This window comes from Tauraco erythrolophus, chromosome 5, assembly GCF_009769465.1.
Source record: "Tauraco erythrolophus isolate bTauEry1 chromosome 5, bTauEry1.pri, whole genome shotgun sequence".
NCBI classification, from domain to species: domain Eukaryota; kingdom Metazoa; phylum Chordata; class Aves; order Musophagiformes; family Musophagidae; genus Tauraco; species Tauraco erythrolophus.
Window position 1 is genome coordinate 76,724,926 of NC_141469.1, and position 17,061 is coordinate 76,741,986.

Consider the following 17,061-nt stretch of genomic DNA (forward strand, 5'->3'; position numbering starts at 1 on the left):
TGCCCCCTAAAGTATTTCTTGGAAACATAATTAGAGGGGGAAAGAGAAACCAAAAAGAAGTAATTAATTATTCTCGTTTTTTACTTTGGTTAATTATGAACTATAATTCACTCCATGCAATTACCATTGCTCAAGAATCCTCTTTGTCACAAACACTATATATAGCTGATGTTGCTGCTTCAGAATCGTCTGTAATAAGGAACAGTGAGCAGTAGCTGTTGAGGCCTTTCAAATAGAAGACATCCTTAATCTGCAATTTGTTTGAGGAGATATGACAGAAACATTAAAGAACACGCTGTTTATTACAATACTGTAAAAATCTAATCTACGTCTCATAACAGAACGCAAGAGTTATAACCCACGTGACAGAATTTTAATCTGTCATGTCTCAGAATGGTTTTAAAGTAGAACTGCTAATCTGTAAAAGTCATCTCATAATTAAAAGAAGATCTCTTTTTGCGATGTAGATTTGATAGCAAATTTACAGCCTTTTAGCTCTAAAAGTGATTTAACAGTATGAAAATTTTTAAAAACATAATTAATTCTTTGAATAAGGAGTAAGTTGAGTTAGAGCTAAAAAATACAGACAGTATAAAAAGACTTCAGAGTAAAAACAAAGCAGTAATCCACACAGTTTGAAATTAGCAATTTTTGCTATTTTTTGTCAACTATTTTGTTAGCAGCAATCATACAATTAAATTCCAAATACCTTTTGGAAGAAAAGATTTAGACATTACTATCCTGACCTACAATGACACCCTTTTAATTAAAGATGAAAATGTCAGGAATGACGAGTTGTTTTCCCATTACTGGCTTCATAAGAATTCAAGTATGTCTGTCATTTTGAAAAAATCACAGAAAAACAACTGAATTGAAAGAATGTGATTCTAATATAGTACATATTCTCAGTGCTACCTTAAAAATAAATCTTTGTCACTGTTTTATTTGCAAATATTCCAGGTAAGTTTCCTGGGTTTTGGCAATATTTCTTCTTAACAGTAGGCCCCAAAATATTTCGAAGGAAATTTAAAATAAAATTAAATTAAATTTTAAAAAAAATCACAGACATACTTGAATGTATGTATATCCCCAACACAAGAAGGGCATAGAGCTACTGGAACGAGTCCAGAGGAGGGCCACAAAGATGATCCGAGGGCTGGAGCACCTCTGCTATGAAGACAGGCTGAGAGAGTTGGGGCTGTTCAGCCTGGAGAAGAGAAGGCTCCAGGGTGATCTTATAGCAGCTTTCCAGTACCTAAAGGGGGCCTACAGGAAAGCTGGGGAGGGACTTTTTACAAGGGCGTGTAGTGATAGGACAAGGGGCAATGGATTTAAACTGAAGGAGGGCAGATTTAGATTAGATATAAGAATGAAATTTTTCACTCTGAGAGTGGTGAGGCAGTAGAACAGGTTGCCCAGAGAAGTTGTGGATCCCCCATCCCTGGCAGTGTTCAAGGCCAGGTTGGATGAGGCTTTGGGCAACCTGGTGTAGTGGAGGGTTTCCCTGCCCATGGCAGGGGGGTTGGAACTAGATGATCTTTGAGGTCCCTTCCAACCCAAACCATTCTATGATTCTATGAATTCTTTGAATCAATTTTCTCATAGCTCTGTTATTTAGGAAAGTACTACTGCAAAAAAGCTTAAGTGGGTTTCTTTGCAGCCTCTACACACTAAGCCTCTCTAGTATTGCTTCGCAGAATTGCCGTATGCTTTTACGTTGCCTTTCCATCCAAGCAGAGGAGGCAGCTATAGCTCTTTCAGAGGTACAGGGTTTTTTCCTAGTCTTTTAGCTAAAGTAGTGAAGCAGGTACTACATGAGACTTCATTATATTTGTATCTGTATCCTCCAGAAACATCCTACTACAGGATCTACTTTTGTTATTCTAGGAAAAAACAGAACAGGACAATCTTTTTTTTTTCAAGAGGGGGGAGGCAGATGGGAAAGGTGGTGTTTGTTCATTTTCTATTTAAAAAACAAACAAAACCACATTATTTTATTGTTTTATCTTCAGTGATGTGAGAGTCATTAAAAGTTACTTCTAAATAGCATTTGAATGAAAGCTGGATGCAGTGTTATGTCTCTGAGTGTCATTTTCAACTTCCTCATATCCAAAAGCCTGACCACGAGAAAGAATAGAGGAATTATCCTCTTTTTGGATGATTTTTATGAAGTCTATAGTCCTCTAAAAACATATATATATAAAAAAATTTAAATATCTATACATTTTAAAATAGATTATCCACAGATCTTTACTCACTGTAAATAAACTGAAAATGAATATCCACAAAGTAACCAAATGCCCTATACTAAAAAAAAAAAAAAATAAATAAACCAAAAAAAACCACACAACAAAACCACTCAACAACAAAAAAACCCTACACTTTCACTTTACGATTGGAGGTGCAAGATCTCAGAATACTACAGAACTAACAGGTAACCCCACAGCAGTGATAACTTTATAACATCACATGCACAGACAAATGACATCAACTTTAGTTACCTGCATCACACTGTTGCACAAGCATAAACCAATTAAATTGTGGAGGGCTATGACTAATACGATTACTAATATTCCCCCTAATCCAACTCAAAAACGGCAATGTTACCTTCTGGCTTCTCCATCATATTCAAGAATGCCTAACAGGATTAGGGCATTTGTAACCACTAGATGGTACCAGTATCCTGGCCCTACCTGACGTTTACTAATATGAAAAATCTCAGCCACTTATTTAGCTTCCATATCTACCGCAAATTAAACTCCTCAAATCCATTTCTCTACAAAGTTCAAAAAGTCTTTATAAATTAGCATTATTGGTTAGATTTTTGTTTGGATCTGTTGGGTTACAGATGACATACAAAGCAAAGTACATTTCAGTAACTTTAAAAACTGTTTTAAGAAAAAAAGTGGCTTTTACTTACTGTGGACACAAGCTTGGATGTGCAAACGTCCAATCGTTTTTGCACTTGGAATGGCTTAGCTTAGCTTTCCAGAATATTAGCATAATAAAACACTATCACAAGTGTTCAGTAATACGCTTGATCATTTTTTAAAAAGGGAATTAACATTACACAGACATTTAAAATTATCATACCAGCTGACTATGCTCTTTGGATTCTCTCTGGTTTTTGCTGTTTCAAGCCAACTCCATTGTAGGAGCATGGTTATAGCTGCCAGGTCCTGGAGTAATTGCACGGATCTCTTTGAAGCACTACTCTGATTTGGCAGACTCTTGCCACCTTTTATGTTCTGAAATATATTAAAAAACAAACAAAAAAAAAAAACACACAACAACAACAAAAAAAAACACATTACTATAAGTTAACTATGAACCCGATAGCAATTTTATTGATAGAATCCTGACGCACAGATGCATCGATTTTAAAAAAAAAGAAAAAGCAAAACCACACTGTGCACAGTAATATTAAAGCACTTTAGATAATTGTTACTTTTTTCAAAGTTGTTTTACTTGATTTCAATTAGGGAAAGTCATCAAACAAAGAAGCTAAAAATCGTTATTTCTCATCTGCATCCTCCAGCGAACTACTGTTTCTAAGAATTCTTACATATGCTAGTCTATATCCTAAAGAGTTTCAATAAACTAAAATAATGAATAAAATTGCACAGTAAAAACCAAAAGCACAATTTCACTATTATTTACTCTGTAAGAGTGTAAAGACCCTGCCATTGATGAAGACCTCAACGAGCCAGGTTCTAAACTGTCATCTAATCAGTGTCAGTTCCTTCAGTTCAAACATTTTAGTGTAATAAACATTTTAGTGTAATAAACATTTTAGTTATAATTGAGCTTTATGTACAGATATCTCTATATTTAAGTACATCAAACTAGAACTGATAGACTGCGGTTTTCTTAATAACTAAGAAGTTACAGCATTTTTATATTTTTTAATGCATTCTAGAGGATTTATATGGTTTTACAAATGAGCTCCACGGCAATTCTTAAAACAGTGGAGATAGCCTGTTATAGATGTCAGGCAAAAACGTAATCATGTGTCAAGAAAATTAATTAGAAAACAAGACTGAAGTACTTGACTTTCTACTACTTTAAAGGGGACATAAGACACAAATTATGAGGAAAACTGTAGGAGATTTCCAAATAACTTCATCATTAGCAGTGCTACTGTAACGGTCAACCATTGAAAATGCATTTTCTGCATACTTTTAAAACAAGCATCTTTACTAAATGTAAAATTCCAGATACAGCTTGCATTTTCAACCAATGATATCTCACATCGTAACACATTATTTATGCAGCATTATGGCAGATGTGACAGAAAACAGTGTAGTACAACAATAAATTAAGAGAAGTAAATAACATGATGTATCTCAGTTGAAACATGAAGAGATGTCATTTCGCAAAGCTTATCATCTGCCAATTTTTGTAGCACATTCTCACCACTACGCTCTCATAAAACACAATGGTGATTCTCAGCTTCCACAACAAACAATCAATAATCAAACAGAAGCATCAAAGATAAGCCCCTTCTATATTTACATCACTAATTTCAAACTATTATGTCTAAAAACAGAGTAAAGGTTCTCAGATGTAACATCATTACTTAATGAGTCATTTGATCTTTTTCCATTATAATTTAAGCCGGAGGAAGATTCAGGAAAAAGAAGATGAGGAAGAGCAGTGAAGACGCTTTATGATACACTGTACTCTATAACTGTGATTTTATCATTCTAGCACAAAATTTAACGCAACAAACAGCTTTATCATCTTTTCTCACTTGAGAATGTATATAGCAGTCCTAAATGACTGCATAGTAAGAAAAAAAAACAACTAAAAATAAGTACACTATATGACATACCATCATATAACATGGACATTTTTTCATTGTCAGTTAGCCCCATGCTTTAGATAGTCTAATTTTTTCTGTAGTTGCATTGTTTTATGTTTTTACAGCTGCTGGCACTGATACTACTTCAGAGTCATGCTATGCTTTTGTCCTAGAAAGTTTATCCCACATATTAAAGCTTAAAAAGCTGAATTTACATTTTTCTTCTTAATATAAGGACTTAATTATGCATGTAAAGATGGGTTCCATTTCAAGTTATAAGCATCACTCTTCTTTGAGAGTAATAAGAAGTACTGTGTCAGGCAAACAGCATCATTGCTCAGCTTCCAGTAGTGAGAGACACCATTCCCACACCTTTATCTTTGACAGCAGATAGGGGGAAAAAGAAGTCAAAAAAAAAAATCTCACTACAATGCCTAGAAGTACTCAAGAAAGCATTCCCACCCTAACCCTATGATTCTATGAAAATCCCAATTCCTGCACAAGGTCTAGAGGAAGAGGTGGTGAAGCTCTCTTGGGCACAGCACCAGGGAGACTTTTTAGGAGGGCTGTTTGAAGCTTTCCAAAGAGCTTGGGTACTGCCGAGTGCTGGGTGCTTTCCCTGGTGATGTGCTAGGACTCCTTTTGGGGGATGGAGAGGTGGCAGTGGGGCTTTGTTCAAGACCAGGTTGGATGAGGCTTTGGGCAACGTGGTGTAGTGGAGGGTTTCCCTGCCCATGGCAGGGGGGTTGGAACTCGATGATCTTTGAGATCCCTTCCAACCCAAACCATTCTATGATTAGGAAGACCAGACTTCTGCATTCCATGAACAGGACTGCAACTGCAGCACTTTGTGGTGCAAGGATGAAACAGCAAGAACTTAAAATACACCTCGTTCCACAGATTTCATGAGAGTCATGTCCAATTCTGATTTTTTCACCTGATCCCTGCTTTGTGCTCCCTAGCTAAAATACCAACAGTCTACACGGTACCAACCTAAAACCATAGCCTCCCTCCAGCTTTGAGACCTCACATAATTGCAACAGGCAGGTCAGGCTGCAGAGGAGGAGAGAGGGGAAGCACCACGCAGCAGCCACGGTGGCAGCCTGCTCTGCTGCATGCACAGCACTTGTACCAGTGGGCACACAACCACCTGCTGCGGTCTCTGCCACGTTTTGTTCCCATCATATAAAAACACAAGAATGACAATATGGCATCAAACTAAAAGTCCACCTTGCCCTGTACTACAGTCTTCCTTGCTGATCTGCCATAGAAAGGCAAGCATACAGCGACATTTCTTGTCATACTCACTGCCAGATTCCAGCCATCTGCAGCTAAAGAACTTCCTACTAAAGTACATTTAATAGCTCTTCAGAATTTCTGCTTCCACCAATTTGTCTAATCTTTGATCATGTAACTAGGTGATTTTGTTCAAATTTTGTTCTGAACATTTCACTGGATAATTTCACATGATACCCCTCATTTTTTGCATTAGGGAAAAAAAAAAAAAAAAAGAAACCTTACAGTCACTTCTCATTCATCTGTTCTATGAAACTCAACACTACATAGACTTCTGTCATCTTGGTTGTAACTTTTCCAGGATGAAGAACCCTAAACTATTTGACTAAACTCTTTAAGAAAATGTCTTTTCAAACCTATGATCATCCTTGTTGTCCTTCTCCGTATGTGTTTTAATTTTATAATACACTTTCAGAAAAGGGGCAAGCAGAACTTCAAGTAACAATGAACCTGCAGGCATACTATGGCATTTATGCAGGGACAAAATATGGTTCTATGGTTTGTTCTCTTTCCCTTTTCTAACAATTCCTAATAGTCTAGTTTCTTTTTTTCCCCCCTCCTCTGACTGCTACTGTGCTTTGAACCAGCATTTGCTTAGAACGAAGTGTTAGAATTTTAAGAGCCCTCATGCCATATGTAATTCAGTGTCCTTGGGTTTAACGTGAAAAATTAAGACTGGTTTCACCAAGTGCATTTATCTGCACTGACTCTCACATGCCATTTTATCACTCCATCATGCAGCATCATGATATCTTTCTACAGCTCTTTGCAATGAGATTTCATTTTTACTATCTTGAATAAATCGGTGTAGTGAGCAAACGTTACCACCTTGCTCATCTCTTGTTTCCAGACCACTTATGGGGATATTAGGTGGCAGAGAGCCTAGAACAAATTCCTGTGAGACTCCCTTACACAGAAAAGCCAGTAATTATTTCTCATCTTGTTTTCTACTTATTGACAATTATTAAACCTTTACACATGGAAGTTCAACTTCTTTAAACTCAATTGGTGAGCGACACCATTCAAAGTCTTTCTGTAAACTCTTGCAGAATACATCACTTAAGTCAAAATTACTACTTGTTTACTAGCTCTTTCAAAGCTCTTTAATAGGTTTGTAAGGCACTTTTTACAAGTTGTACAGTCTTTCCCGTTATATCAATCTTATCCACATGCCTACGGCTCCATCCTTTATCATATAAATTCCATCAAATTAGTGCATACAGCAGCCAAACTTACTAGCCTTACAGTTCCCAATGTTTCGATTAAAACTCTTCAAAAATAGGTATCTCGTACACCACCACCTGTTCTCTCAAAACTAACAAAGTTGTAAGCAATAATTTGCACACTATAGTTAGTCAGTCAGTGGTTTCATACGAGTTTCATTAAAACTCTTTGGTGAACACAGTCTTGCTCAGGGACCTTACCTTGGCAATTTCTTCTCCCAACAATTCAATTCTAAGAAAGCTCCTTCGAAATGCATACAAAAAGAGACTGCATTTTAGGAATGTCCTTAAGCTCCTTTCCAGTCAATAAGGAAAAGATTCAGCTTTCAGCTTTTTTTCCCCTCACATCTTTGTTTTCTTTGGATAATCCTTTTAGACCTGTTAAAGGATTGGCTGTTTGCCCTGTAAATTCTCCAGCAGGCTTCCTACCTGGGATATATTTGTTCAAGGATTCTTAGTAGTTTCCATTTCTTTGAAAACTCGTTCCTTATAATCATTTTGACCTACCCTACTGTGTTTTTAGATTCAATTTGTGAGTGTAAGAGTTCTATCTCACTCTCAATAACATTTTACTTGGATTTTGTTTACACTGGTTTGTTTTAATTGCTCTAGAACCCAGCTGATAAGTGATAGGCGTTTACCCTACAACTCTAGTATAACTTCTGTTAAGAGTCCACGCCTCTTGCAAGTATTTCACTCATTTGGCTGCGCCCTTGTCTAGTAGGCAACTATCTAAAAAAACTAAGTCAAAACTGAGATTTTTTAACATCAGATATAACATAGCCCCTGAAAGTGAATGCTAAGAATCTTACTACAGAAAAAAGAAGAAACTAGGGGAAAAGGATAGGATACATAAGATTGAATAATAATCATAACAAATAGTATCTTCCTATATTTTTTTCATTGTTGGCCAACTTACTTCTAAGAAGAGGTTATTCTAGTCAAGTGTATTATAAGAATAATGCTGATTGTTGCTGTCCTAAGAACAAGCTTTCAGACTTTAGATAGTAAAAAAAAAAATGTATAGAGATGGCTAATCTCCAACTCCACCCTCTCCAATTTTTTAACACTAAAATTGCTATGGAACTTAAATATTTTAAACTGGGATCATTATGATAATGTACCCTAGTAAATATGGTAAGTAGAAAGTGTTGGATCAGCAAAAAACACATTGAAAACAGTTTTAAGATTGAATCTTCCTCTGTGAATAAAGGAATGCCTAACTGCAAAATTATTCTCAGCTGAGATTTTGTTGTGCTCAAATGCTTTACTGTCTTCAGGGTCTTGGAATAGGTTTCAGTCTACTTGTCACTTTATTTCTAAACTGCAGCAATGTTGAAGTATAGGCAAAAGAAACTGGGGCGGGGGGGAATCATTACTCTATGTACTTTTGACCAGTTTTGATATTTTCTTTCAGTAAGCCAAAGCAAAAAATTTCTCACCTAACCATAAGTATGAGCCTTATGGATTTAGGTGGTTTTATGCTTATAAACTCTATATTTAACCCCACCGTTATTGGAAAACAAAGAATATTATACTTTGAGAACAGCTTTCTAAATAATCTGCTGTAAAGGGGTTTTTAAAAGGCTACATAGAGTCATCACGTATCCTAGTAGTTGCAGATCTGAGGACAGAGAAAGGACTAATATCTATATCATTCAGTAATATTTTAGAAATACATACAGCTCGGGGGGAAGAAAAAAAAAAAAAAAAAAAACAACAACCAACCAAACAAAAAAAGCTCATGCAGCCAAACAGAAAAGTATGTGTGTCACAAATGGATGTATCGAGCCATTGAAAAGTCTCAAGTCACTTTAAGGCACAGTGGAGACAGCGTGAACCAGTTCCATTTTTCTATTATGTTATTCATCTGCTAAGTTATTTTGTCTTAGCCTTCGTAACAACGACAGTCAGAAAACCTTGTTACAAAGAAACACAAACATTCACAGTAAAGCATATTTACACCTCACTGTGCACTACTATGTGAAATCCACTTCTACTTTACGCTGTGCTGGAACTTCTGACGTAATAGCTAACGCTAAAGACAAGACGCTATTACGTCACTACTCAAAAGGGGAACACCTACTGCACAAGAGCGCAGTCTAGTGATGGGGGGCGGAGGGGGGAGAACGGCTTTTCTGCAAAGCGTGGCGATCCCGGAGCGAACGCAAATCCCTGAGGCACCTGGCCGAGGCGCGGAGCGCGGGCCGGGCTCGCCCCGTCGGGAACCGCCCGGCGCGGAGCTGCGCGTTACGGGCTCACCGGCTGCGCACCGCCCGAGCACCGCTCCGCTCGCTCTGATTGCGCTGCCTCTCCGCGTACGTTCTCGTTGGCGCTCAGCCTCCTCCGCGCCCAGCGAGCCGCAGCCAGAGCCAGCCCCGGCTCGGCGCACACACCGGGAACACGCCTCCGAGGGCGGCGCGCTCCCCGCAGCGCTCCCGCCCCGCTGCCGGAGCCGCCCCGCTCCGTCACGTACGAGCGCCTCACGCTGACGGGCGCTGCGGCGGAGAAGGCCCACAGCGGAGAGGCAGGGGCGGCTGCCAGGCGCCCGCCCTCCGCCCTCGCCTGCCGTTCGCCGCGCCCGCAGCGGGAGGAGACGGGGCTCCCGCACGCCCATCTCTGCCGCTCGCGGGCTCCGCACACGGGCACGGCACCCCCGCAGGAGCCGGTCCTGCCCGTCGCCGTCGCAGCGATGGCCGGTGGCAGCCCCGCTCCTCAGCCGGGCACCGCAGCTGCTGTTGCCGCCTTTCTCTCTTCCTCCCTCGGCCTCCGTTACGGTTTTGCGCTAAAGGTCTCCACAGCGTGGGGACCGGGGGCTGCTCAGGGCCGGGCCGGGCTGGGCTGGCTCTCCCCGGGCACCGAGTCAGGGGTGCCCGCTGCAGCCCCCGAGGAGGCATGCTCATCAAGGGGCTACTCCCTCCCCTTCCTTTGCTTCATCCTTCGAAGGGGTACGTGGCCTGCAGCGGAGCTTTATTTCACCTTCATCCTGCAATAGTGGCTGCCAGCGTTCGGCCCCTTCCCAGAGCCACAGTAAACCAGAAACCGGTGTGGTGACGGTGCTTTTGAATGGCCTCGTTCTGTTTGGTTTAATAGATCTTAACCCGGTTCTGTGTCCTCGTTAATGACTAGAGAGTAGTAATGGTAGTGGGAATCCCTCAGCAGAAGTACCCGGATCCTGCAGCAGATGTAGGAGAGGTGAGGAGACAACAGGCATGTCCCCAAAACAGGCAGCAAAGCTTTCCTGCAGCAAGCCTCAAAAGAAGCTAAACTAGGCCCTGGGATAATTATTGCTAATAATAATAATAACTATTATTACATCTTGTGCTGTTTCCATCTTTGTCTCTCAAAAACTCTCAAGTGACAAGTGCTGATCACACAACTTTTTGCTCGCTCGCCACAGTGACTGAGCTACAATGCATAGTTTCTGGCCTTGTGTCCGTACCTGGCACTAATTTCCAGACTGATGATAGCTGGCTTCAGTGTTTGCTCTCACAATGCAATGCTCTGTTCAAATTTGCTCTTTCTGCTTGGACCCCAGGAGCAGCTAGGTGATTTGTTTCTTTGCACCAGGCTTACCACTAGAGTACAGGTGATTTCCTGAAGATGCTTGATACCACATCTTGGTACATCCACTCAAACCATGGAGAAATGTGGGAAGACAAAGGAGCACATTTTTTCCCTTGATGTGTGCATTCAGATGGGAGATGATACGTCAGGCATTTCCCACTGCTGAAAAATGGCAAGCACAGGTAAAGCAGTTACCTCGGAGCAGGCAATCATTCACATTGTATTGTTTCCATCAACCTACACTTTTATTAGAATTGTATTACTGAGGGCGTGTTAAGGTTCCGAGTCCCCTATTTAAGCATACCTCAGCCTTTCTGGGAACATCTTTCTTGTGTTCACACAGAGCATTTGTATAAAACTCGTGCAGATTCCTTGTAACCACAACTGGCTGTGAGGGGAGAGAATTTAGCCCCCAACCTGAAAAACTAAAAAAGACAGTCGTAACCTTTAGGCTCAGAAGGATTCAATTCTCAATAGAATTACTTTTTTCTTAACGTTAGGCCTGCATATGTGGAAAAAAAATGGCAATATACACAAGGTTAAAAATATTTACCTTCATTGGTACCAACAGACAGAATTTCTTGATATGGTTTTCAGCACAAGCTTCGTAGAAAAGATTAAAAAAAAAAAAAAAAAAAAATCCACAACCACAAGAAACGAAGTACCACAGAGATAGCTGTAGATGGCGTATTTCCCCAATTTTCCTCAGATCGCGTGTGATATAACTGAACTCTGCCCATTTCACCTTTGCAAACATGATGCAGCAGAAATCTTTCCCATTTCCAGTCCTTTCACAAAAAAAAAAATTATAAATAATATCTTCAGCCTACTACAGCTCTGAGATTAAACATATTCATGCCATACTATCTACTCATATGAAGAAATCATGCTTCATCAACATCCATTCCACAATTACATGCAATAAGGATCACTTTAAAAAGCTGCTACAAGTGGAAATCAATAATGAAACTCTTATTGTAAGCAACATTCTTCCAGTTTAGTATTCATTATTTTTATTCAGGTTACATATGTGAAATGCTAATCGAGCTCTCACATAAGCAAAATCTTAAATATGCATGATGAGGGTCAGAGTTCATCTGAGTATGGGCCTCTGATCCAGGACTGACAGTGACCACTGTGCCAATAACTGCATTCAGTACACAGAAGACTCTGCTTCTCTCATCCTTTTTGGAGCAGGCTTCATGCAGCAAAAACTACAAGCTTCTGCTTCTCTCTTTCTGGTATCATCCTTATTTGAATTGGATGTAGTCATATATTTCTATCTGAGGTTGGAAAGAAATTGCTGTAGTATAAAAATCTTGTAAGGAGAGGAAGCCAATAAAAATAGATGTGTTTTACATCTCCAAAGATAATTTAGGAGACTCACACAGGCGTCCCCATAAAAATGATTTCACAACATGAAACTAGCAGATAAGCAGTTTTCCAAAATACCAGAATAAAGGGGGGAAAAAAAAAAAAAAAAAAGAGATGTATTTTGCATTGGTTCACATGAGAAGTCCCAGGCTTAAGATGCAGTATGAGAGACAGAGCCATTAGACATGAGGAAAGCTTCCTAGAAGACTGTTTCATGCAACTTGTAGAAATTAAATAACATAAACAGATATTTTTTAAATAAAAATGTAGATTTTCAAAATACAAAGCATTAAATACATTTTGAAGAAAAGAGGTGCCCAAGCAGTGTGAAAAGGTGCCTTAATAGTGCTGTGCTGCTATTTCTGATGCACTAAGATCATTTAGTCTGAAATTCATCTACTCCGAATTACACTACACAAAGAGCTGGTTAAAGACAACATAGCTGTGAGAGAGGACTACATTTTAACACACAAACAAAAGAGGAGGGGAGGCAGGAAAAATGGGCTTATTACAAAAACAGTGAACAGGGAAGCTGAAGATCACCAAGAGGATAAATTATAAATGTTTTAAAATAATTTAAATGAAACAGTCCAGATTTCTAATCCTGGGCCAGATGTCTTTCTGTTGGAAATATTCTCAAGAGAGAATTCTCCTTACCCTAGCATCTCTTTCTACATCCTGCTGCAAATTCTGCATCTGTTTCATTTTTCAAGCCTGTCATGTGAAAATATCTAACCATAGTTTTCCACCAGGGTTCTTTCTGTGGCTCAGACCTCACTCTGCTGGCATTATCGTCTTCCAATCTGTAAGACATATTGATTAATTTCCTTTTCCCATTTCCAAATAGCTACACAGGCAGCAAGTTGCAGCTGAAACTACTACTACCAATTCAGTTACTGCATGGACAAGTTGTACGTACAGTGTTTGTCTGGAGAGAAGGAGACACTGGTCTGGCTGAGGAGAGCTCCCATATAAAGACATACTTGTTCCAATCGTTTTTCCTAGTTCAAATACTTTCCTCGAATTCTTCATGCATGTTTTCTATTTATCATTATTTATATGTATTTCAGTTGCATCCAAAACACCAAATCCAGGATTAAATTCTCGATGCAGTAAGTACAGTTCATACACATGAATACAAAGACTGTTGCAGATAGACAAATGCCAATGCCATCAACTAGAATAATTTTTAAAATAAGCAAGTTGCATTGATAAATATGGTCCCAAATTTGCACTCTGTACTGCCACAACATTAGAAACAATTGCACAACATCCAAGGCATGCCGTAGGTTGAGAAATGTAGCATGTTGCCTTACTTACTGAAGCAGAATACTAAATTTCTGAACAGCAGAAAAAAAGCTAAAGTGGGTTTGAGGTTTTCTTTATGTGCTTATTTTAAAGGAGAAGATATTACAAATAAAAACATTATGTTACAGGTGTGATTGAGGAGAAGTTCTGAGCTTTCACACCATGTAATGTAAACACATTACATATTATAATTCTCCTCTCCAAAGGGGTGATTATTACAGATAAAATGCTTTGGAAAGCATAAAGTTGTCTTCAACCACCTAGTATCTTCCATTACCACGCATAGTGCCTGCATCTATCTACCTTTGCTATCAATCAAAATGTCTCTTGACAGGAGAACTCTCCTTCTACAGAACATCATTAGGCTTAGCTGATGGAATTTGTTTCCAAAGGGCCATCTCAAGAAGCAGAACAGTAAACACTGCAGGCCACGGATACATTTTTAGTAGTTCAGAGTTTCTAATTATACCGTTTGTATTCAACCATGCATAGGAAAAAGAATTACAGGGCTTTTGGCTATTCTATCATCACATGAGCGTTATTAGAAAATAACAATCTGTGCTATAAACCATGGAGTCTTTGATAAAAAGTACTGGACCTAGAGTTGTATTTAGTAGAGAAAAGAAAAAATATGCTTAGCGGTGTCCAAGACTATGGCAAGCAGACACTTCTCAAATAAAACTACTTAAACAGCATAATCTACACAACTAGACAAATTTAGTATGTTGTATCTGTTGTTTTCATTAGGAACTGTATAAGCGAGCACATACTGCCAATATAAATAAGGCACCAGAGTAATCCCATTTGTAACATATTTTCCTTTGTTAATAAACTGGTGATAATTTTTCCAGTCAGAAGCTGAGAAACTTCTTTTTCAAGTTCCATAGTCTTACAAATCAGATAAAATATATTTAAAAATATAACTGCATTTAGTATGTTAGAATTTGTTAAAAATGTTTTTTCTTTATTATGTTAAAAGTAGAGTAATTCCAAAAGAAATTTAAATCTATTTTGGCAAATACATCTATTACCGAGTTTTATTAGGGACCAAGAGGTTGACTAAGATCCCAAAATGTTGAAGTATGCTATGAAGGCTCCAAAAACATAACGTCTAAGACTTCAGTAAGGTTGAATAGTATTGGGGGGGAGAGGGAAGTCAGTCTTGTCACATTTATAATGCAACTAAGTGAAAAGCAAGTGTGATGAACTCAATGCATAACTTGAAACTAATTGCTGTAAATGAGACCAAAATCTAGCATTAGCAGTTGCAAAGGACTGGTAACTGGATACAAAGTTGCTCCCAATTCAAATGCAGTCCGGAAAAGTAGTTAATAGACTTTAGCCTCCCCGTGACAACTGTTCAGCAGCTTGTGGGAACTGAGAGCACCGTGTTCTTACTCCATTTGCCAGTGAGCAGCTGCCTGGCTCAGAAAAAAGCAGCATCACAAACTGACAGTGAGATAAATCAGCAGATTCAGCAGTTTTGTCCGTATTCTGCACTGGCCAAAGCCATGTGGTTGCAGTTAGTATCACACCAGCCCTGAATTAACAAGCCCTCCCGAAATTTTAGTGTGAGCCTCAGCTTGGGACCGTAGTGGTAGAGTCACATCACTTCTGGTTGGCTTTAAGAGCAAGTTGTCCTTGCCCGTGTCTGCCTGTGTTGCGAGTAAATATGCATGGGCCATTCTTGCCTTCAAAGCCCTTCATCACCTTTCATCAAGAAATCAGTGAAGCATATAGCGTATTTTGTTCATTAGCCCTTCTGCTAAATGGGCATCTCCAAAGTCCTGGACAACTAAATCTGTCTCCTGTTAAATCTTGAAGTCACCAAACTGAGGCTTCAGCAAATCCAGCAAAGTGAGCATTTTCCCAGTAACTTCTTACCACTGGAGAAACTTGGTGTTCCTCAAGGGTCAGTACTGGGACCAGTGCTATTTAACATCTTTGTTGGTGACATGGACAGTGGGATCAAGTGCACCCTCGGCAAGTTTGCAGATGACGCCAAGTTGTGTGGTGTTGTGGACACGCTGGAGGGAAGGGATGCCATCCAGAGGGACCTTGACAGGCTGGAGAGGTGGGCCTGTGAGAACCTCATGAAGTTCAACAAGGCCAAGTGCAAGGTCCTGCACGTGGGTCGGGGCAATCCCAAGCACAAGTACAGGCTGGGCAGAGAATGGATTAGGAGCAGCCCTGAGGAAAAGGACTTGGGAGTGCTGGTGGATGAGAAGCTCAACACGAGCCGGCAATGTGCGCTGGCAGTCCAGAAAGCCAACCATATCCTGGGCTGCATCAAAAGGAGCGTGGCCAGCAGGTCGAGGGAGGTGATTCTGCCCCTCTACTCTGTTCTCATGAGACCCCACCTGGAATACTGCGTTCAGCTCTGGAGTCCCCAACACAAGAAAGACATGGAGCTGCTGGAGCGAGTCCAGAGGAGGGCCACGAAGATGATCCGAGGACTGGAGCATCTCTGCTATGAAAGACTTGGGGCTGTTCAGCCTGGAGAAGAGAAGGCTCCAGGGTGATCTTATTGCAGCCTTCCAGTACTTAAAGGAGGCCTACAGAAAAGCTGGAGAGGGACTATTTACAAGGGTGTGTAGTGATAGGACAAGGGGCAATGGATTTAAACTGAAAGAGGGGAGATTTAGGTTAGATATAAGGAAGAAATTTTTCACTCTGAGGGTGGTGAGGCAGTGGAACAGGTTGCCCAGAGAAGTTGTGGCTGCCCCATCCCTGGAAGTGTTCAAGGCCAGGCTGGATGACGCTTTGGGCAACCTGATGTAGTGGAGCGTTTCCCTGCCCATGGCAGGGGGGTTGGAACTAGATGATCTTTGAGGTCCCTTCCAACCTTAACCATTCTATGATTCTATGGTTCTAAACCTGAGAGCAAGACAGGACACAGACAGAAAAAGACTCAAGCTTCCAGCTCATGTTCTGGGCACACAGTGATATCGTTTCAATGCCACCCAAAATCCCACCCACGTTCAGGAGCAAAATGGATTGCCAAGGCTGAGCTTGGATGTCAGATGAGTTTCTGCTATGTTCACGGCTGCAGCTTTCATCACCCTGTGTCTTCAATTCGCACGTTATGTGATCATTCACACCATCTCTCTAGATTGCTATCAGAGCAGAATACCTGTGCTCAACATTCACGTTGCTCAGCTGAAGACTAGATCTGCAGAAAAATTATCACCTCTTTTCAGAGGAAGGATTGCATTTTGTCTGAGAACTGAAGCAAGCTGGATTCCATCTTGCTCACCAGGCCAAAAATTCTCTTGCACAAGCCTGTGCAAATGCAGAGAGCAAGACTATTTTCTCTATTAAGGGTAAGACCAGAGCATTCTACTCCCTTTCTGTTTCAACTGGTGTGACTCTGAGGTGTTTTCTAGCACAAGAACTTTACCAGCTTCCATAACAGCTTGCCTAGTCACAGGTCAGTTTTGGATCGTGACCACCTCCCATAGCAGCATGAGAAGAGCAGCTGGGCTGGAA

General features: G+C 40.1%; 1 protein-coding gene across 1 annotated transcript in view; it reads left to right on the forward strand.

Annotated features, from left to right (window-relative positions):
- The window catches only part of RAP1GDS1 (Rap1 GTPase-GDP dissociation stimulator 1), a 218,129-nt gene that overhangs the window by 72,183 nt on the left and 128,885 nt on the right, over nucleotides 1-17,061 (forward strand). The window contains exon 3 of the mRNA XM_086612508.1: nucleotides 9,664-10,271. Coding sequence (XP_086468634.1) covers nucleotides 9,664-10,271 — 608 coding nt within the window. The remainder of the gene's footprint in view (nucleotides 1-9,663; nucleotides 10,272-17,061) is intronic.